Raw genomic sequence first — 21,770 nt, forward strand, 5'->3', positions numbered from 1 at the left:
ATTCAGCTTCCAGTTCACGACATTTTAACTTAAAGATTCGTCAAAGATGGTTCAGATATTTTGCATATTTCACATCTTGCTGCTTTTATATTAAACTAAAGTCATCAGAAGAATCAGCAGAACAAAAAGGACTCAAAGTTGTTTTTCTGTCATTAAACGTTAAATCACTCGAGAAAAGAATCAATGAATCAAAGGTTAAAGGACAGGTCAGTGGGGTCAGTGGGGTCGTCACGGCGACGGACCCCCGGCTAGCGGTTAGCCACTAGTGTCACAATCAGGAATGCATAATTAGAGCGATTAGGGGGGGTTAAAGTAGCAGTAAGGCCTCCGCGTCAAGACTCAAAGAAAAACTAACCGATGCAATAATTTATCCTGATGTTTCTGCATCAGGTTTAATGCTCCCCCCCCCGCCCCCCCCAGGGAACCAAACCCCCCACCAGAGGAGAAGCTAAAGGTCCCGTGTGTCCGGTAGCTGGTGCATTAGTCCCTTTGTCTGCATTGACCCCCCCCCCCCTACTTGAAGGCGCTCTGCAGCATGGCGGTGGCGTAGGTGGGGCGCGCCTGCCGGCTCTCGATGGCGCCGCGGAGGTACTGAGTGCCGCCGCAGCGATCCCAGATCTCCTCAAACTGCCGGGGGAGGATCTCGGCGCCTCGCTTCCTGGAGAGCCCGGTCTCCTCCAGGCTCAGCTCGCACATCTCCATGTCGTCCTTCCCTGGGGGGGGGGGGGGGGCATTTAAATCACTACGTGACGCGTCCACAGCAGACCACCTGCTGCTCAGAGCGGGAGCAGAAGAACTCGATGGGGAACCGACCTGCCACCAGCACGATGGGGTGCTTATCCGGGTGCAGCTCCATCTGCCTGGCGATCCAGGGCCCGTCGAAGTGGGCGTACCACCAGCCCTTCTTCTTGCCCTGGGGGTCTTTGTACTGGTCCCCCGGGCGGATGAAGGGGATGCGGAAGTAGCGCTGCTGCCGGTTCATCGCCACCTCGTGCTGCCGCGCCGGGATGGGCGGAGCCGGGTTCTGCTGAGCTGTCGATTGGACGCAGTAACAAAACACAGGGGGTCACAGAGCGGCAGTGGGCGGCCATGTTTACATGCAGGCGGGGGAGGGGGGGTGGGGGGGGAGGTGGTGAAGCCGTATTCCTGTTGGTTTTTAACTTCTTTATTCATTTGTGTCGATATTTGTACAACTTTAATAAAGTCTCCCGCTGAACTGGTTTTATTTTTTTATCCCTAAAAATGAGTCCAGAGCCAGTTAGCAGTTAGCTTAGCACAAACAATAAGAAGAAGGGAAGTCTGTTAAACACCAGTGAGCAGGAACATGGCTCATGAACATCAGTGGAAGGGGGGGGGGCATGAAGCATCACAGATGTTTGCATTGACATTTAACACATGATTTAAAAATAAACTACAATCCAATTTGTCCTAATTGTCTACTGCACGACATCCTCATGGAAGCAAGAGCCAATGAGGCCGCTTCACCATCATGACATCACCACCCCGACAGAGGGAGGAGGATCCATAGAAGGATATAGGATAGAGGATACTAGGATCCATAGAAGGATACAGAATACTAGGATCCAAAGAAGGATATAGGTTACTAGGATCCATGATACTAGGATACAGGATATAGGATCCATAGAAGGATATAGGATAGAGGATACTAGGATCCATAGAAGGATACAGAATACTAGGATCCAAAGAAGGATATAGGTTACTAGGATCCATGATACTAGGATACAGGATATAGGATCCATAGAAGGATATAGGATAGAGGATACTAGGATCCATAGAAGGATACAGAATACTAGGATCCAAAGAAGGATATAGGCTACTAGGATCCATGATACTAGGATACAGGATATAGGATCCATAGAAGGATATAGGATACTAGGATCCATAGAAGGATATAGGATACAGGATACTAGGATCCATAGAAGGATATAGGATACTAGGATCCATAGAAGGATACAGGATACTAGGATCCATAGAAGGATAAAGGATGCAGGATACTAGGATTCATAGAAGGATATAGGATATAGGATACAGGATACTAGGATCCAGAGAAGGATATAGGATATAGGATACAGGATACTAGGATCCAGAGAAGAATATAGGATACAGAATACTAGGATCCAAAGAAGGATATAGGTTACTAGGATCCATGATACTAGGATACAGGATATAGGATCCATAGAAGGATATAGGATACAAGGATCCATAGAAGGATATAAGATACAAGGATCCATAGAAGGATATAGGATACAAGGATCCATAGAAGGATATAGGATACAGGATACTAGGATCCATAGAAGGATATAGGATACTAGGATCCATAGAAGGATACAGGATACTAGGATCCAAAGAAGGATACAGAATACTAGGATCCATAGAAGGATAAAGGATGCAGGATACTAGGATCCATAGAAGGATATAGGATACTAGGATACAGGATATAGGATCCATAGAAGGATACAGGATGCAGGATACTAGGATCCATAGAAGGATACAGGATGCAGGATACTAGGATCCATAGAAGGATATAGGATACTAGGATCCATAGAAGGATACAGGATACTAGGATCCATAGAAGGATACAGAATACTAGGATCCATAGAAGGATATAGGATACTAGGATCCATAGAAGGATACAGGATACTAGGATCCATAGAAGGATATAGGATACTAGGATCCATAGAAGGATACAGGATACTAGGATCCATAGAAGGATACAGAATACTAGGATCCATAGAAGGATATAGGATACTAGGATCCATAAAAGGATATAGGATACTAGGATCCATAGAAGGATATAGGATACTAGGATCCATAAAAGGATATAGGATACTAGGATCCATAGAAGGATACAGGATACTAGGATCCATAGAAGGATACAGAATACTAGGATCCATAGAAGGATATAGGATACTAGGATCCATAAAAGGATATAGGATACTAGGATCCATAGAAGGATACAGGATACTAGGATCCATAGAAGGATACAGAATACTAGGATCCATAGAAGGATATAGGATACTAGGATCCATAAAAGGATATAGGATACTAGGATCCATAGAAGGATACAGGATACTAGGATCCATAGAAGGATACAGGATACTAGGATCCATAGAAGGATATAGGATACTAGGATCCATAAAAGGATATAGGATACTAGGATCCATAGAAGGATATAGGATACTAGGAGGCTGTTGGTCTCATATTAGCTCACATGAGAACAAACTGATCCACGATGACTCACTGATGATGAAATACTTTCACTCTTATGGAATAAACTGTTATATTTAGATATTTTTTAAATCTACGAGCCAGCCGTGACCTTTGACCCGAGGCCTGAGGCTGGGATCCTCTGGGTCTGAATGCTTGGATGGCAGCGAGTTGAAGGTCAAACTGACCCTTTAATACTTCAATAACATTAAATATGAACTTTTTCATGACTAAGCATAAACATCAGCACCCCCCCCCTACAGCCCCCCCCAGGCAGATACCGCTCAAATGGCCTCTCCAGAGAACGGGCAAACGTCTCAATCGAGAAGTGGTTACCATGGAAACCCCATCCACCATCCTCCACCCACTCCACCACCACCAAAAGGGAACTTGTGAGTGGCAGAAACCAGAAGCAGAGTGATCCCAGATGGGTGGGGGGGGGCAGGGGGGGGGCAGGGGGGGGTAAGCTCTGCTGTTAGTAGCGTCACACACTAGAGGACCACTTACATGCTTTGTTCACAGGAGGAGAACGACCTGAAAGTAAACATGTGGTTACAGACGGACAGGAAGTGATGCAACAAGTCAGCGCAGAGACACGTGATGATGTCATAGGAGGGTTCTTCATCACGCCTCATTGTCCCCTGATGTCCACTATTCTGTTCTCACTGTTTCTTCTTCATCACGTCTCATTGTCCCCTGATGTCCACTGTTATGTTCTCACTGTCTCTACTTCTTCATCACGTCTCATTGTCCCCTGATGTCCACTATTATGTTCTCACTGTCTCTACTTCTTCATCACGTCTCATTGTCCCCTGATGTCCACTGTTATGTTCTCACTGTCTCTACTTCTTCATCACGTCTCATTGTCCCCTGATGTCCACTGTTATGTTCTCACTGTCTCTACTTCTTCATCACGTCTCATTGTCCCCTGATGTCCACTGTTATGTTCTCACTGTCTCTACTTCTTCATCACGTCTCATTGTCCCCTGATGTCCACTATTCTGTTCTCACTGTCTCTTCTTCTTCATCGCGTCTCATTGTCCCCTGATGTCCACTGTTATGTTCTCACTGTCTCTACTTCTTCATCACGTCTCATTGTCCCCTGATGTCCACTATTCTGTTCTCACTGTCTCTTCTTCTTCATCGCGTCTCATTGTCCCCTGATGTCCACTGTTATGTTCTCACTGTCTCTACTTCTTCATCACGTCTCATTGTCCCCTGATGTCCACTGTTATGTTCTCACTGTCTCTACTTCTTCATCACGTCTCATTGTCCCCTGATGTCCACTGTTATGTTCTCACTGTCTCTACTTCTTCATCACGTCTCATTGTCCCCTGATGTCCACTATTCTGTTCTCACTGTCTCTACTTCTTCATCACGCCTCATTGTCCCCTGATGTCCACTGTTATGTTCTCACTGTCTCTACTTCTTCATCACGTCTCATTGTCCCCTGATGTCCACTGTTATGTTCTCACTGTCTCTACTTCTTCATCACGTCTCATTGTCCCCTGATGTCCACTATTCTGTTCTCACTGTCTCTACTTCTTCATCACGTCTCATTGTCCCCTGATGTCCACTATTCTGTTCTCACTGTCTCTACTTCTTCATCACGCCTCATTGTCCCCTGATGTCCACTATTATGTTCTCACTGTCTCTACTTCTTCATCACGTCTCATTGTCCCCTGATGTCCACTGTTATGTTCTCACTGTCTCTACTTCTTCATCACGTCTCATTGTCCCCTGATGTCCACTATTCTGTTCTCACTGTCTCTTCTTCATCACGTCTCATTGTCCCCTGATGTCCACTATTCTGTTCTCACTGTTTCTTCTTCATCACGCCTCATTGTCCCCTGATGTCCACTGTTATGTTCTCACTGTCTCTACTTCTTCATCACGTCTCATTGTCCCCTGATGTCCACTATTCTGTTCTCACTGTTTCTTCTTCATCACGCCTCATTGTCCCCTGATGTCCACTGTTATGTTCTCACTGTCTCTACTTCTTCATCACGTCTCATTGTCCCCTGATGTCCACTGTTATGTTCTCACTGTCTCTACTTCTTCATCACGTCTCATTGTCACCTGATGTCCACTATTCTGTTCTCACTGTCTCTTCATCACGTCTCATTGTCCCCTGATGTCCACTATTCTCACTTCACGTCTCTACAGTTTAATTATCAAACCATCGGGACTTAGTTACATGTCTGACCTCTGACTGGCCGTGGACACAAGTCCCCGTCAGGTGGAGGTGTGTGAAGGTGTGTGAAGGTGTGTGTGTGTGTGTGTAACGGAGCACACTATAGACGGCTCCCGAACCGGGGCTGTCTGTCGTCATGACAACGCGGCGACGTGCAGCACAAAGAGTCTCTGAATGTCCACACTCTGAGTTTATGAGGAACGGTTAGATAAGGAAAAGGAAGACACATTAAGAAGAAAAAAGACACAATAAGAGAATTAAAGATACAAAAAGAGAAAACAAACGCCTGTTTGTGTCCCCACCCTGAACACAAGTCTCATTCAAAGGTACCGTAGTCCGTGATGGATTTGGGCGCTCGCTGCTCCGTCTCCGTGTTCCTCTTCTTGTTCTTGGACTTCCAGGCGTGGTACACCTTCAGGCGCCGGTGGAACTCCTCCCTGCAGGCGGCCAGCAGCTCGATGTCTGCAGGACAGACAACAAGGAGGTGTTCATCACGCCGTGAGGACCTGGGACAGTTCTACTAGCAGCTGCATTCTGATTGACAGGTCTCTGATTGACCATAAGGCAGGGGACGCTTTAGGGCGGGGCTACACGCTGATTGACAGGTCTCTGATCGACCATAAGGCAGGGGACGCTTTAGGGCGGGGCTACACGCTGATTGACAGGTCTCTGATCGACCATAAGGCAGGGGACGCTTTAGGGCGGGGCTACACGCTGATTGACAGGTCTCTGATCGACCATAAGGCAGGGGACGCTTTAGGGCGGGGCTACACGCTGATTGACAGGTTGCAAAGAAAACCAAGATGCTGGAGTTGTTCCATCAGTCCACAAACCAACAAGGTGACTCCGTTAAACCCGACTTCTCTTCAGAACCTTTTGTAAATGACCAGATGATCAGATTCTCTGCCCAGAGACGCATTTCATCAGCGTGATTCAGCTCCTTTAAAACAGAGCTGCTCAGCAGACGGAGTGCATGAAGAGATAAAAGCTCACTGCAGCGAGGCAGATGTCCACGAGCCCCGCGGCGCTCTGCTCGGCGCCGGGCGCCGCGCCATCAGCATTCAGGGCGCCGCCCGCGTGTCGGCCGTTAGCGGCTACGCGCCTTTAGCTCCTCCACCGCCGCGCTTCCAGCGGGTCAAAGCCCTCGTGATGGGGGTCAAACGCTCTTCTGCTTCACCTTCATTATTTAATCATCACTATCAGAGCGCTGGATTCATCCCAAAGGGAAACACGGATCACATTTAACGACCCTCCGGCCCGCAGTCGAGCCACATTCAGCCGCTTCGTCTACTCGCCAAATGTCAGCGAAGGTGAAGCCGCTCTCACCATCACGCTCAGCGCGAGAAGGCCGAGGTCACAGGAAGGAGCGAGGGCCCTTTGGGGAGGAGGCATCACTACTTTTACACAAAAAGGCCTTTTTTACGGTGAGGGGATGAAAATATAAAAACCAAACCAAATCTAACCGGTTCAACCTGTGTGTCCCGGGGACATGTCTCCCTGTCATTTGGAAATGTCCCCTGGGGACCAGGACAAGTGATGTCTCATTTGACCCGTGTCCCTTCCCGTCCTCATTTGGGCGCAGCGACGACTCACCGCAGGAGGTGTTGATGGCGTCCCGCAGCTCGGCGTACTTCCACTTGCTCAGCTCGTACTTCTTGGCCTCGGCGGCCGCCTTGGAGGCCTGGACCTGTGGACCTCTGAGACAAAGACCACGCCGAGGGGTCAGCACACAAAGAGCAGCAGCACCGAGTTGTGGGGGTTTCAATCGGAGCTTGTGGCAGAAGATCAAGTTAGGAGGTGGATGGGAGGAGTTTACACAGAGAAGTTCTACCTTTACAGATCAGTCACTTGATGTTCTGATCAAACCTGCTTCACATACAGGTGCTTTCTTTCAAAGTAAACTCCGCCCACCTGGAGTCACAGGAAGCAGCTGACAGCAAAGAAGAAGCGTTAAGGTGGAAGCGAGGAGCCAAAGAGGAACATCATCACGGAGGAGGAAAGGAGCGATGGAACCATGGAGGGTGGAGATCATTATTAGATCAGCCGAGGGGCCGATTAGTCGGTGACGAGGATTAAGGAGGCGGAACCTTCAGGTTGTCTAATCCTGTTTGGGGAGAGTACCCCGGGGTAACCATGGAAACCTTCCTTCTAATCCGCCGCGGCAGGAAGAGCCGACCAGCAGCTCGAGCTACTTTATGGGTGGAGATCAGGAAGTGACGCAGTGACACAAACAGGAAGTGGAACATCCGTTCATTTAGATCTGGAGCATCGACAGAATGGACTTCGAGAGGATAGCGAGGATTTGAGTGATGGAAGCATCGGGTGGATGGAGGCGACCGACGCTTGGTACCCACCTGGCCAGGAGCTCCGTCATCTCCTTCGCCATTTCCTCCCTAGAAAGCACGACCAGCGCGGTTTTTAACGGTTAGAGATACATCCAGGATTCAAAGTAGTGACTCACAGGAACAAAACTAGTGTGTGTCGACTCTAGTTCATTTAAAGCTCCTTTGAGGGAGGGTTGACCCTGATTGGTTGGCTTTAGTTAAACATTAAAGGCATCTTCTGCAGATGTTTGAGGCAGCTCAGGGATGGAAGAAGGTGAAATGTTGATGACTGCACGGTGACCAAAGTGACCTTCTTGAGTTTACTAAAATACTTTGTGTTTCCCTTTCAAACGGTGGAACGAGTCGTGAAGGAGGAGGAGACTAAAGACAGAAGCTGAGAGCAGAGATCTACGTGTGGTCCCTGAAGGTGTCGGGGTGGGTTCAGGTACTGAGGGGGAACCTACATGGTGAGGCTCTTGAGCATTGTGGTCCCAGCGGAGCTGCAAACAGAAGAGTTTTGGGTCATCAGAGAATCAATAATGAGAAGAATCTCTGATCAGACTCATCAGCTGTTCATCGGTGGAGAGTCAAGCAGGAAAAGTTTAACATTCAGCAATAAGATGTCAAATTAGAATTATCCGATAACGCTGGGAACTAATTACTTTCAACAGGAAGGAAGATTTGATTATTATTATTTTTATATATGAAATCCTGTGCATTTAATTATTTCATTCTGGACATTTTGATCATTTTAGTCACATTTTAAGGATTTTACTGACTCCCTGATTTTAAGTGACTTTTTGATGCTGTAAATTAAACTGAAGCACGAGAAGTTAAATTAAATGTATACGTTTCATGCATTTGAACGGCCTCGTCACCTTTAGTTTCTTAAATATATGAACATTTATTTTGATTTCTTTGGGTATTTCAATTTTCTTTAACCATTTTTGCCTAAAAAAAGCGTTTTAAGGCTGATGATTTCCAATGCTCTAAAATCGACATACATCTATATCTATAGAAATGAGAGGAAGGTGTCGCTCTCCAGAAGAAAGGAAGGAGCCTCTCTGAAGCTGGCGGGTTGTTACAGCATGCAGAGGGAGGGGGTTATGGGTGGAAAGGTCAAAGGTCAGGTGGGTGGAGGCTCTAATTAAAAGGGTTAAATGGGCGGGTCTTACGCTGCTCTCTCTGGGGACGCTGGAAGTGAGGAGCCGTTACTGGGAGGAAGACAACAAAAGGAAGAAGAAGAAGCCGGTTAAACACAGGAGACCAGATGGTTCCTCCAGCACCAACATCTCAGCAGCTCCTCCTGGATGAAGAGCTGGACACTGACATCATCACACTCCTTCATGCACGTTGTTCACAGAACCTTCAAAGTCAACGGGTGACCGGACCAGATTCTAAATGAAATATCATCGTTTTCTTTTATGAGGCATTCAAGGAGCGTCTGAAAGATGAGCTTCTACAGCTTCTGGCTGTGATGAAACGGTGTCGTTCTGGGGATGTTTACGGAAGCAGGGTCAAAGGTCAGAGAAGTCAAAGAGCCCCCCCCAGGGTTACCTGCGCAGGCCGGCGTCGCTCTGCACCTCCTCGGGGATGAGCTCCGACTCGCTCTGAGCGATCCTCAGCGCCAGCTCGCGGTCCCTCCTCTCCTGCTCCAGGACGGTCTGCCGGGACGCGTCCTCCTCCCGCTCCGCCTGCAGCTGCAGCTCCATCTCCACCTGAGACCAGCCCAAGAGCCTGAGAAGAGCCGCACCACCACCAGGGCCGTCCAACCCCCCCCCGAAGGAAGGCTTCCAACACCCACCTGCATCTTCCTCTCCTCCTCCTCCCTCTTCTTCCTCTCCTCCTCTTCCTGCTTCCTCTTCAGCTCCATCTCGGCTTTCCTGGTGGAGGAAAGAAGACGGATCACAAAAAGCAGGATCACTGACTTTTACCTTCTGAAGCTCCAAACAACGACCTCCAGCCGAGACGGAGGAGGTCCTGAGGAGGACCACTAAACAAAGATGGAGGGCAGTGATGAATGTGTTTGTGGGAGCTTCTTCTCCAGAGTCCATCCAAAAAAACACCCATTCTCTGCTGCTCTGACCAGCAGAGGAGGTTCTGTTCTCCTGGGTTCTCCTCTGGAGTAAAAACCACTGAAGCTAAATGAGGCCTCATCTCGTGACCTGCAGGGCCGTGACCTTTGACCTCGCATAGAAAATCAAACAAACCACTCACAGACGCCGGTCGTCGTCATCCTGCTTGCGGCGCTGCTCCTCCTCCTGCCTCCTCCTCCGCTCGCGCTCCATCTCCTCCTCGATGCGTCGCAGCCGCTCGCGCTCCTCCTCCTCCTTCTTCTTCTCCTGCATGGCGCTCAGCAGCTGCTCCGAGCGGGTCACCAGGGCCCGGTACTCGTGGTCGATGTCTATCCGGGTCATGGCGGTGTGCTGGAGGACAAAAGAGGGCGGAGCCGAGTTATGAAAGAAGAGGAGTCTGAAGAAAACATCTGTGTTTGTCCACTAAATGATCATCATGCTGCATTGAAGAAGACCATCGCTGAGGGGACCAGAGGAGTCGCCCCCTGCTGGTCACCACACAGAATGACGCTCCGCTATTAAAAGTTAAGGTTATTTGACTTTTTCATGGGATTATTGTTAGAAAAAGGCAATTAGGAGGATATTGGAGGCTTTTGAAATACATCCTCAGCAATATGCTGACTCAGTGATTTCATATCCAGATACTTTTTGGGTGATTTCTGACGAGTTAGCAACTAATGCTGCTCTGCAAGCTCATAACTTTCCAGAGGTGAAGCGGTTTCAGCGCAGTGAGGATCAGCTTCTCACACCATGTCGTCTCACATCATGAGCTGTGTGTGTGAGGCCCAAGCAGCCATGTGTTCACACACATCTATGTATGCAGAGGGATAAATATACAAGTATATGGGAGCAGAAGAGTTCTCCTTTGGTGGAGCAGCACCAGCTGTCAGTCAAAGCGCTCCGGTGTGCAGTTTAATTTCATCCCATTGTGCCTCACTCACCCACTTTGACCCCCCCGGTATGTCTGAGTCACCGATAGAGCAATAAAGAGTGTGTGTGTGTGAGGCCTCACCTTGATTTTGAGCATCAGCGCGTCCACCGCTGCCTCCAGGTGGTGGATCTGCTGACTCATCTCCTGCTTCCCCTCCTTCAGCCCCGACACCACCTCGGTGAACCGGTCCATCCTCGTCTTCAGGTGACGCACCTTCACCAGCCCGTCGATCCTGACACACACACACACACACACACACACACACACACACACACACACAGAGAGAGAGATAATAAAATACTACAATACCCATAATCCCCAGCATGTGCTCATTATTTCATGTATGGTAGTTAATAGAATCTAATAAAGATAATAGATAATAAAATGTCATCAGTAAAAACCTTTCATACATGAAACACAGAGAGTAACCCCCCCCCCCCCCCCAAAGAGGAAGAAGAGGAATCACTTCATCTCCCCCCCAATGCTTTGCCATTCATTTCCAAATAATGGAGGTAATAAGCAGAGCTGTCACCAGGTGTGTGTGTGTGTGTGTGTGTGTGTCACACACTGCTGAGCTGTGAAGGTGGCAGATAACTAAGAAGAAGATGAGGGAGTGAGGAAGGAAGCGAGGAGGAGTGAGATGCATGTAACGAGGAAGAGGAAGGAGGCAAGGAAGAATATTGAGAAGAAGAGTCAGAAGGAGGAGGAGGAGCTGTGACTCACCGAGGCTTGTGCTTCCTCCTGCAGAGCCACATCCGAACCGTCTTCTGCATCTGGACGCAGGCGCTGGTCCGATAGAGGATCTTGTTCTTCACTGGAAGACAGTGAGAGGACGTCAGCTGAGCTTCAGGTGGAGGCAGGACGAGGACTAAAGGGACAGGCCCCGTAGAGGACCAGGACTAAAGTAGAGGACCAGGACTAGAGTAGAGGACCAGGACAAAAGTAGAGGACCAGGACTAAAGTAGATGACCAGGACTAAAGTAGATGACCAGGACTAGAGTAGAGGACCAGGACTAGAGTAGAGGACCAGGACTAGAGGACCAGGACTAAAGTAGAGGACCAGGACTAAAGTAGATGACCAGGACTAAAGTAGATGACCAGGACTAGAGTAGAGGACCAGGACTAGAGTAGAGGACCAGGACTAGAGTAGAGGACCAGGACTAGAGGACCAGGACTAAAGTAGAGGACCAGGACTAAAGTAGAGGACCAGGACTAGAGTAGAGGACCAGGACTAGAGGGCCTTACATTTGATGACGGACAGGGAGCACCACTGGACCTTCTTCCAGCGGCTGTGGATGAGCCACTTGTTGACCTTCTTCACCAGCTCTGCCAGGTGGTCCGGGTCCGACTTCATGATCTGGTCAAACTCTGCAAACTGAATCAGAGATGGGGGGGGGGGGGGGCATAGATGAAGTCCTTGCTGACTCGCTACATCCTTGTATAAATATATAATAAGTGCTCCTCCAGGGAGATGGATGGCATCCTGGTCTTTTACATATATTTGAATAACCTACGTGTGGCACAAATTGTTTTTTGTCGTAGCTGAGAATAAAATATAAATATTTATTTAACATCAAGCTGGATGTTTTGAGGTATGATGAAGTAACCGTGGTAACCGTGGTAACGCAGCTGGCACATAAAGGAGTGCTGTGAGCAGCTCGAGGCGTCAGAGCGACCGGGACTCGGACCTCCTAAATCACTAATGAACCAGAACCGTGTGACATCTCTCTCCTGGGTGGGGGGGGGGCAAAGCATAGCTCGCCCCCCCGATGCCTCCACAGGGACAGGCTGAGTAATGAAAGAAGCCCGGCTCAGCCCGCTGGAAGGAATTCAGTTAAATCCACAGTTACAGTTCGTCCTGCAGGCTGTGTACAACCCCCCCCTAGTCCCCCCCCCCCACCCCCTTAGAAACCACACGTCCTACCCAGAGGTGATGCATTATTCATCTGGTGGGGGACATAAAAGAAACACATCTGTTGGCTCTCGTTTCTTTTAAATAAATACTCATCTCACCTCAGCAGCCAGAAATGACTAATGTGCTCCTATTGGCTTTTCTATGGGGGACCAATAGCATTATGAGGAGGTGTAGGGGGGGGCTGGGGGGGCGGTCTCACCTTCCCGGGGCGGAAAAACACTCTGGTGAGGCCGAACTTGTAGTCGTTCTCGTTGAGCCCCAGAGCTTTGAACAGGGCCTGAAAAACAAGCAGGGGGATGAACATGGAGGCGGGGCCACGATGAGGTCATCGCCGACAGCTGGGCGGGGCTCCGAGGACCGACCTTGACGAAGAGGCGGGGGTCCAGGCGGGTGAGTTTGGGAGGCATGTACTGCTGGTACATGTTGTAGAGCTCGTGGAAGGGGGCCCTGGAGGGGAAGCCGCCCTGCATCAGGTCCAGAACCGACACCATGCCTGCAGGGACACTTCCTGTCATCAGGGGAACCCGCTTCGTGGACACAAACCCATTTTCATTTTGTAATAATCAACATAGTTTCATCTTCTGGGCCTCATGAAAATCTGTAAGAAACGCCACGGCATCCATCCCATAAACAACAGTCGTTAAGATGCATGAATGTTTACACCCAGATCTTATAATTCAGAGTTTGGTTGTGACGCATCTGTGACACATGTCAATCCAAACGTCAACATCATGGACGGTGGAGTCAGAACTCAGGATCCCCCTCAGGGGACCAGGAATACAGAAGACCCCGCTGGAGACGTGCAGCACAACAAACCATCTAAGCAGCTGATTAGCATCATTAAGGAGGAGTCCCTGCTGCCCCCCGCCCCCCCGCCCCCCCTCGTTATGACTCAAAGGGCTAATTGACATTCACAGCAAATTAATCACAGTGTGAAGAACGAGGTAACAAGGTTTCACATGGACCCCCCCCCCCCCCCACGTGAGGCTCATCTTGCTTCGGCCTCGTGTGGGACTCACTGCTGCTGCGTTTGTGTGTTTATTCACAGCGGGGGGGGGGGGGGTTTAGGGTCATTTGTTCCACACGTGGGACACGTTTCACCTCAAAGCCCCGACGTACATCTTAAGAATGAAATATTGTGGAGGGGTTTACGTCCCGTTTGCTCTCAGTGGAACATGAACGATGGCTTCATGCAGGAGGACGTTGTTGTTTCTGAACCAACGTGTCGTTGTGATTATCGATCATAGATCTACTTCATCAATATCTACGCCGGGAGGAGAGCGCTCACTGACCGGAGCACTGCAGCTGGGAGAGGATCTGAGCGCCTTCAAACTGGTGGCTGATCATCTTCAGGTTGGGTTTGATGCAGCGGATGAAGCTGGAGCCCTGAGGGAGGACAACGGGGGACAAGAGGGACAACGGGGGTCATTACGGCGCCAGAATCCTGTACCTGAGAGTCGGGGAGTCACATGGAAACACTGACCGTGCTGCGCAGCTTCTCCAGCAGGATGTTCAGCTGGGTCTGCAGGGGGGGGGGGGGGGGGGGGGTCAATCAGAACGTCACATACCTTCAGATGATGCATCTCCACGTACGTTCTCAATAACGGGAAAACTAAATGAATCTTCATGCCTCATTTCCAGGACTCAAGGTGCTCAGTGCAGTGACTGTCAATCAATTCTATTTCTATCTACGGGCACCGAGGAAGAGGAGCAGGCAGGAGGAAGAGGAGGAGCCTTCCTCTGCAGGCTCTACGGATTAAGTCCACATTTGATGGAACTGGCTCTGGATAAACCGCCTGCGAAGGCTTTTGCTGATAAGCAGAACTGGTTTTTTTAAAGAAATGTGCATCCTCGGCATCTTCGTCCGGCGTTGGTTTTACGGACCCAGTCGGCCCAGCCGGGCGGAGCTTAACAAGGTTTTGACAACATGCTCTTTATGAAGCCTTCATATTCCTTTCACATCATGAATCGTTTTAGTGTGAATTAAATTGTTAGGAAAGAAGTTCTCCTTTTAATATTAATGATTCATTAACATTCTGAAGACTTCAGTGATGCATCATTCAACATGAGGAGCACCTGTGTGAAGAGATGCAAACATCTGTCTGCCAATCAGTCAACAACAGAGCGAAGGAAACGCAGAAATAAAGAATACGAGTCGCTTTATTCGGCTTCCAATGCGTTTCTTACTCAATGAGAGCAGGCGGTTGAACCACTTTAAGTGAATAATATATTTAATATAATAATCTAAACATCTTCCCCTCGATGTCAGACAGGACTTTATACAAGAAGCTGTCATCCAGGATCCCTAAAAAGACACCAGAGTCCATTCTGAACAGTGATTCTTCAGCCTCCTGATTGGTCGACAGCTTTCTGCTCCCTTGTGTTCTTAAAATGGGGCATTTGTTAAGCTCTGCTGGGGGGGGGGCTCACCTTGAACTTGTTGCCCACGCTGATGAAGCCGAGCTTCCCGGCCTTCTGCTTCCCGTCTCGGCTGTTGTTGGAGTTCTCGAAGAGTTCTCTGACGAAGCGGTCCTTGGACTCGCTGACGAGACACTCCAGGGACATGTGCAGGGCGTCGTTGTTCTTCTCCACGAACTTGGTCTGGAAAAAAAAAAAAAGCACGGCGGCCCATTTAAGTTTCGGCTCCGCCCCCCCCTGCACAGGTGAGTCGTCTCTGAAGGTCCAACGAACCGTCTCGTAGCACACGGCGCCTGCAAAGTGTCTGATGATGAATCCTTCATCGTCCCTCACGTTCCTGTGGACGGACAGCTTGGACTTCCTGGGTACCTGGGGGGGGGGGACAACTGTTTCAGTTCCACCTCCCTTTATTTATCTCGAACAAATAATGAACCGAAACCCAACGTAGAGAGGTGGCGTGACCCCCCCCCACAGCGGAGGGGGGGACTCACGGTGAGGCGGAAGTGGTTCTTGTGTTTGTTGTGCACGGTGTCGGTGAAGTGCTGGTCGCTGGGTTGAGGAAGTCGGTTCTCTTCGTCCAGGATGTCCAGCACGCCGACCGTCTTCGCCTCCACCAGGTCTGTGGGGGGGGGGGGGGCAATGACAGTTAAATGTGATTCGATGTGTGAGGACTGCAGAGTCTCTTCTTGACCTGCCAATGCATCGTGTGCTTTGTGCTGCATGTCGAGGACACAAAGCACATCGCAGTCTGAGTCCTGAGCCAACGCACAGAGCTCCCTGTAAACAGTGTGCCCCCCCCCCATCCCCCCCATCCTCCCCCCCACCCCCCAGCTGTCTCCACTGTAGTTAGGCATCTCATATTGATACTATTTCACACAGCTGAACATCAGCAAAAAGGCTAATTAACCAGCGTCACCTCTACATCACCCTGTATGAGAGGCTCCTCAGTCGGGGGGGTGGGTTGTGCGCAGTGTGCGTGGGGGGGGGGTTGTGTGCAGTGTGCGTGTGTGTGTGGGGGAGGGGGGGGGGGGGTTGTACGTCAGTGACCAGGTCTCAGTAACAAGAGGGGACATCATGCAGGACGTCATGTCTCTGAGACAGAAGTTGGGACTAAAGCTGCAGACTGAGGTCCTCCTTCAAAGCATCAAAGCGTAAGGACATCAAGTCTCAGACAGGTGAAACACAACGAGCTGTACGGGGGGGTCGTACCTATGCAGTCCTGATTGTCCACGTAGTGAACCTCGTTGACCCCCAGCCCCTCCCGCTGGTACAGCTCCTGCTCCTGTGATGCAAACCAGAGGGTTTTAGTGAGAATCGGTCTAATGAGGGGGGGGGGGGGGGGGATAAAGGCCTCAGGGGGTTGGCTGTGAGCTTTGAGTCGGGGGGGGGGCTTACCTCCTTCAGGATGCGCTCGTTGAAGAACTGCTGAAGCTTCTCGTTGCAGTAGTTGATGCAGAACTGCTCGAAGCTGTTGTGCTCAAAGTACTCTGAGGAACAATATGAAGCATCATTAAGCATTCTGAAGCATTATGAAGCATCACAACGCATTATGAAGCATCATGAAGCATCACGACGCATTATGAAGCATCATGAAGCATCACGACGCATTATGAAGCATCACGAAGCATCATGAAGCATCACGACGCATCATGAAGCATCACGACGCATTATGAAGCATCACGAAGCATCATGAAGCATCACGACGCATTATGAAGCATCACGAAGCATCATGAAGCATCACGACGCATTATGAAGCATCACGAAGCATCATGAAGCATCACGACGCATTATGAAGCATCACGAAGCATCATGAAGCATCACGACGCATTATGAAGCATCACGAAGCATCATGAAGCATCACGACGCATTATGAAGCATCACGAAGCATCATGAAGCATCACGAAGCATCATGAAGCATCATGAAGCATCACAAAACTTCATCATAAACTTTTCTCAAATTACTTATAAAATGATATAATATCAAATTATTTTCTCAAGAAACATGAAAGCTGAACAGCTGTGAGACTGTTCGTTATGTTTGATTGATTATCAGCAGGATTTCAGGAAAATAAATAGCAAGCCAACATCTGGATGTTGGTTAAATAACCATCTGAATTATTAAACATCTGGACCACTTCATATTCATCTTAATGAGATCAAATATCAATCCAATCATATTGGATCATATTTTACAACCAACTTGCGTTTGTCCTCATCTGATCCAGTCGTGGCGGTACTGATCAGCTGATTGACTGATGACTGACGGACACCCACCGAAGCCGGCGATGTCCAGGACGCCGATGAAGTTGGCGGAGGAGTCGAAGGGGAAGCACTGGTTGACCCGCGTCACCACGTGGTCGAACAGCCGGCTGTACACCGCCTTGGCCAGGGCGTCCCGCGCGTTGTTGGCCTGCTCCACTTTGAGGGGAACTCTGGAGACAAAGAGCCACGGGTCACATGACGGGTCACATGACGGGTCACAGCAGAGTGCGTCCTTCATCCATGTGTGCGCTGTAACAGCTTCTGACAGAGTGCAGCTGGGATGTGACGGCCTCATGTCTCCTTTCAGAGGAGAATCACTTCCTGTAGCCCTCCCAGACTTGATGAAGTTTCTAAGTGAAGTGGTCCTTTAAATGGGGGGGGGTGTGTGTTTTAGACCTGAGAGTTTAACAGAGCCGCCCACACGCTCTTTGTGTTTTGAGGAAGTTCTGCTACGCGTCCTCACAGCGCGTGAAGCTTCCCTCCAGCCCTCCTCCCCCTGAAGGACCAGCATGCTGGAAGACGCTCCTTTATTTTAATTCCTTCTCTGCATCCCTTCGACCATCTGCCCCCCCCCCCCCCCCCAGGTGCAGAGACGAGCCCTCGCTTCCCCAGTCAGAAGGTTTGGTTTTTGGGCTTTAAACGGAGAGAATAAACACGTTGGAAGGGATCATTCCCGTCAGCTTCTCATCTCTTTCACCATCTGCCACCAGCAGGGAGCCCGGTCTGCTCCAGGAGAGTGTGTGTGTGTGTGTGTGTGTGTGTGTGTGTGTGTGTGTGTGTGTGTGTGTGTGTGTGAGCCCGCTCACTTGATGACGGTTCCCTTGGCGCCCCCTGCCGTGGTGAGCATCACTCTGGAGGTGAGGCTGACCCTCAGGTCGTCCTCCCCCAGGCCCAGCAGCTCGGCGCAGTGCTCCAGCGCCTGACTCGACTGGTTCTTGATGTTGCAGCCACCTGCGAGACGGGGAGGGGGCGGAGCTTTAAGGAGGGTTTCACCATGAGACCAAGTGAAGTGAGGCGCGGGACCCTTTGGTCGTCCCACTGGGGGTCGTCCCACTGGGGGTCGTCCCACTGGGGGTCGTCCCACTGGGGGTCGTCCCACTGGGTGTCTCCATCTCACCTGAGGTGCTCCCGGCCTCCTCGAAGTCCACGTTGCCGAGGTGCAGCACGCCGGCCACCACCCGGAACAGGTCCAGCTTCTCCGTGTCGTCCAGGCCGATCTTCTTCATGGCGCCCGACATCCGGTGGAAGTCTCCGTGGTCGTCCAGCAGCGGGTCCTTCAGAGGCCCCGCCTTCATGTGCTGAGGAAGAGGAGCAGGGAGAGCCTTCATTCATTTCTTCACCTCCTGTCAGTCATGTGTTTATTCTTCCTGTGCTCCTTCCCTTGTTCCTCCTTTCCTTCCCTCTGCACTTCCTACCTTCTGTCCTTTCCCCTCATCACATCGTCCTCACACCCGCCTGCTTGGTTCCCATGTCTGACATTTAGTAAAAGTCAGGTGAGAACGACATTCAATCAGAGGAGTGAAGACCTTTAAGCAACGTCTCTGATCTTCTGCTCAGGTGGAGACCTTTGGCTGAGAGGCCGAGCTTTGCTTCTCGATCACAAATGATGCACCTTTGATTTTTGTATGTAGCGTGTGTCTCAGCGTGGACCTTGTCTTCCCCCTGGTGGGCGGAGGTGTGTACTGCAGCTTTAAGACAGGTTGTTTTAATGAAGATATAGAAACGCAACGAGTTGAAGGAGACGTCCTGTTTCCTGCTAGTCTACAAGGAAGATCTCACGTGTATCTACATGCAAAAGAATGTTAAAACCAATCAAGCTGCAAGTCAGAGTCAGAGAAAGTTATCAAGTTAATTATGAATCTATGTGATGGTCTCATATATAAACACATTTTTATTAAGTTCCTCTTTAAGGTGGTATTTAATAATGCTGGATGGAATACTTGCGCATAATTAATCAGCCGCTGAGGGCCATTTCTTATTAAAGCTGTATATATATATATATATATAATATAATATGGCGTCTCGGAGCACAGGGATTTATTCTGAAGCACATCTTAGATATCTTTGTTGTTGAGGTCATCTTCACTGGGTCGAGCATCATAATTAAACAAAGACTTAGGAAGCTTTGCGCTTTTCTTCATCCTTTTATTGAGAACAAGTCTCTGTAAATTAAGTCCCTGAATTCTGTGCTGCAGTTTGAAATCTAGCCTGAGAACCAAAGGGACCTTCTGAAGGGTCAGCTTTCAGAAGGTGTAAGGACCCAGTAGACCCTGCAGAGAGAATGCAAAACGCCTTTCACCCAACGAGTTTAGATGGTCCTCCTCATGCTCTCTGTCTGTTGACTACAGTAACTGTAGAATGAACCCTGCTGAGGCAGCGAGTTCAAGCCTTATGCCCCCCTGCCCCCCCCCCCCCCCCCCAGGCAAAGAGCAGGAAGTGAGCGGTCTGTACCTCGGCGCTCTTGCGGTTCTGCAGGACCTGTTGGTCCGTCTCTTTGGAGGCGAAGAAGCGAGTGCATCCTCTGTTCAGATACTGCAAGAGAGACAACAGATTCAATCCACAGAACAGGAGTGAAGTACAGATGTTCATTCAGAGAGTAAATGGATAAAGAGGATTTCCACGAGGAGTCGGCTCGTGTGATTGATGGTGATGACCTTCACGGTCCATGGTCTCCTCCTACTTTCCTCTACTTCTCTAGTTACACATTGCATGTTTATACATCTACATTCGTTGGTCCTCTGACAACATGAACTCCAAGTGGACGTCGTCTCATTGGCTGAGTGGAAGGTCAGAGGCCTGAATCGGTCATGTGATGTTCAACATCTGTTCTCCCTCAAGTGGACGAGGTGAAACATCTACAGCTTGTTCATCCAGAGGATTTATTGGATTTAACAAAACACACAAATGATTGTTTTGTTCGCTAAGCCCCGCCCCCTCCCATGGAAGCGGCCGTGGTCACGTGACTTGGTTTCATTTGGTGGGACAGACATCCATGAATGGACCTGGATGCTCCATGTGTGTGTGGGGCTGTCGGGGGAGGCTGAAGGTACCCTGAAGGTGTCCGGGGAGCTAAGGTGGAACTTCTGGCGGATGGGCTCGGGGGCTCCAGCACACAGCCGGTAGAAGATGTGGTAGTTCCTCTCCTCTTTGCTCTGCCTGCAGATCCTGGACTTCTCCAGCAGGTAGTGCGACACGAAGCCCCCCACCACGGCGTTCTGAAAGCACCCCATGGCCGTGAGTGAAGCAAACAACACAACAACGTGCCCCCCCTCCACCCCCCCAGAGGCTCTGATCAAGCACCTTCTCATTGAAATGGATCTCCACAAACTTCCCGAAGCGGCTGCTGTTGTTGTTTCGGACCGTTTTGGCGTTTCCGAAGGCCTCGAGCAGCGGGTTGGCTGGTTAGTCAGAGGATCAACAACAACAACCACAACATGAGCCAAACACCAACAATCCAGAACATAGAAGACCAAGAGAAGCTCAGTCTGACCTTCCACGATGCGCTCGTCAATGTCCTGCCCCGTTCCATAAGAGCTCGTCAAGTACCTGGAGAAACATCACCGTCAGAACCAGCAGGTCCCACCAGATCTACAGTGCTATATCATCTATATCTACAGTTCTATATCATCTATATCTACAGTTCTATATCATCTATGTCTACAGTTCTATATCATCTATATCTACAGTTCTATATCATCTATGTCTACAGTTCTATATCATCTATATCTACAGTTCTATATCATCTATGTCTACAGTTCTATATCATCTATATCTACAGTTCTATATCATCTATGTGTACAGTTCTATATCATCTATATCTACAGTTCTATATCATCTATATCTACAGTTCTATATCATCTATATCTACAGTTCTATATCATCTATGTCTACAGTTCTATATCATCTATATCTACAGTTCTATATCATCTATATCTACAGTTCTATATCATCTATATCTACAGTTCTATATCATCTATGTCTACAGTTCTATATCATCTATATCTACAGTGCTATATCATCTATATCTACAGTTCTATATCATCTATATCTACAGTTCTATATCATCTATATCTACAGTTCTATATCATCTATATCTACAGTTCTATATCATCTATATCTACAGTTAGGCTTCAAAATATATGATAAAAAGGATCTGATCAGATTGCCTGGATCAATAATCAGTCACATGACCGCGTCCTCACCTGAGGACGAACTTGGTGTTCTCCGTCTTGCCGGCTCCGGACTCCCCCGAGACGATGATGGACTGACTCATCTTCAGGACCTTCATGTCTCTGTAGGCCTTGTCAGCTGGAGGCAGAGGCAGCTGTTAGATGACGTCACCGGTAACCCCCCCCCCCCCATTAGGCTCCCAGTCTCAGGGACTGTGGGAACTCCAAATGCTTGCTGCCCCCTGCTGGACAGA

At 49.3% G+C, this 21,770-nt stretch overlaps 1 protein-coding gene and 1 long non-coding RNA gene across 15 annotated transcripts in view; both read right to left on the reverse strand.

Moving 5' to 3' along the window:
• Positions 1-488: 488 nt before the first annotated feature.
• The window catches only part of myo6a (myosin VIa), a 28,754-nt gene continuing 7,472 nt past the window's right edge, over positions 489-21,770 (reverse strand). For 3 of the 9 annotated variants that reach the window (XM_037450193.2, XM_037450194.2, XM_037450195.2), the window contains exons 6-36: positions 21,550-21,655; positions 20,838-20,893; positions 20,648-20,745; positions 20,398-20,562; positions 19,799-19,879; positions 18,465-18,645; positions 18,154-18,298; positions 17,360-17,517; positions 16,481-16,572; positions 16,295-16,367; positions 15,577-15,704; positions 15,359-15,454; positions 15,098-15,268; positions 14,151-14,189; positions 13,960-14,053; positions 13,030-13,160; positions 12,867-12,944; positions 11,998-12,127; positions 11,476-11,566; positions 10,834-10,984; positions 9,964-10,172; positions 9,551-9,629; positions 9,304-9,464; positions 8,922-8,960; positions 8,211-8,246; positions 7,777-7,815; positions 7,016-7,119; positions 5,753-5,884; positions 3,736-3,762; positions 814-1,032; positions 489-713 (exon numbers count right to left, since the gene is read on the reverse strand). In XM_037450193.2, coding sequence (XP_037306090.2) covers positions 514-713; positions 814-1,032; positions 3,736-3,762; positions 5,753-5,884; positions 7,016-7,119; positions 7,777-7,815; positions 8,211-8,246; positions 8,922-8,960; positions 9,304-9,464; positions 9,551-9,629; positions 9,964-10,172; positions 10,834-10,984; positions 11,476-11,566; positions 11,998-12,127; positions 12,867-12,944; positions 13,030-13,160; positions 13,960-14,053; positions 14,151-14,189; positions 15,098-15,268; positions 15,359-15,454; positions 15,577-15,704; positions 16,295-16,367; positions 16,481-16,572; positions 17,360-17,517; positions 18,154-18,298; positions 18,465-18,645; positions 19,799-19,879; positions 20,398-20,562; positions 20,648-20,745; positions 20,838-20,893; positions 21,550-21,655 — 3,509 coding nt within the window. In that variant the 3' untranslated portion in view covers positions 489-513. Of the gene's footprint in view, positions 714-813; positions 1,033-3,735; positions 3,763-5,752; positions 5,885-7,015; positions 7,120-7,776; positions 7,816-8,210; positions 8,247-8,921; positions 8,961-9,303; positions 9,465-9,550; positions 9,630-9,963; positions 10,173-10,833; positions 10,985-11,475; positions 11,567-11,997; positions 12,128-12,866; positions 12,945-13,029; positions 13,161-13,959; positions 14,054-14,150; positions 14,190-15,097; positions 15,269-15,358; positions 15,455-15,576; positions 15,705-16,294; positions 16,368-16,480; positions 16,573-17,359; positions 17,518-18,153; positions 18,299-18,464; positions 18,646-19,440; positions 19,618-19,798; positions 19,880-20,397; positions 20,563-20,647; positions 20,746-20,837; positions 20,894-21,549; positions 21,656-21,770 lie in introns of those variants that run through there. The other 6 variants (XM_037450191.2, XM_037450190.2, XM_062559396.1 and 3 more) reach the window with 6 other exon arrangements.
• On the reverse strand, positions 3,769-5,746 carry LOC134107808 (uncharacterized). Of its 6 annotated transcripts, none has more exons than XR_009942791.1 (6): positions 5,308-5,746; positions 5,113-5,191; positions 4,597-4,996; positions 4,423-4,532; positions 4,307-4,358; positions 3,769-4,242 (listed from the first exon to the last, which is right to left on the reverse strand). It is a non-coding gene; the product is annotated as an uncharacterized LOC134107808 (long non-coding RNA). The 6 variants fall into 6 exon arrangements; XR_009942794.1 differs by lacking the exon at positions 5,113-5,191 and having other exon boundaries at positions 4,597-4,822; positions 4,887-4,996; positions 5,226-5,746; XR_009942795.1 differs by lacking the exons at positions 4,423-4,532; positions 5,113-5,191 and adding an exon at positions 4,539-4,590 and having other exon boundaries at positions 4,655-4,996; positions 5,226-5,746.

The sequence above is a fragment of the Pungitius pungitius genome, chromosome 20, assembly GCF_949316345.1.
Source record: "Pungitius pungitius chromosome 20, fPunPun2.1, whole genome shotgun sequence".
NCBI lineage: Eukaryota > Metazoa > Chordata > Actinopteri > Perciformes > Gasterosteidae > Pungitius > Pungitius pungitius.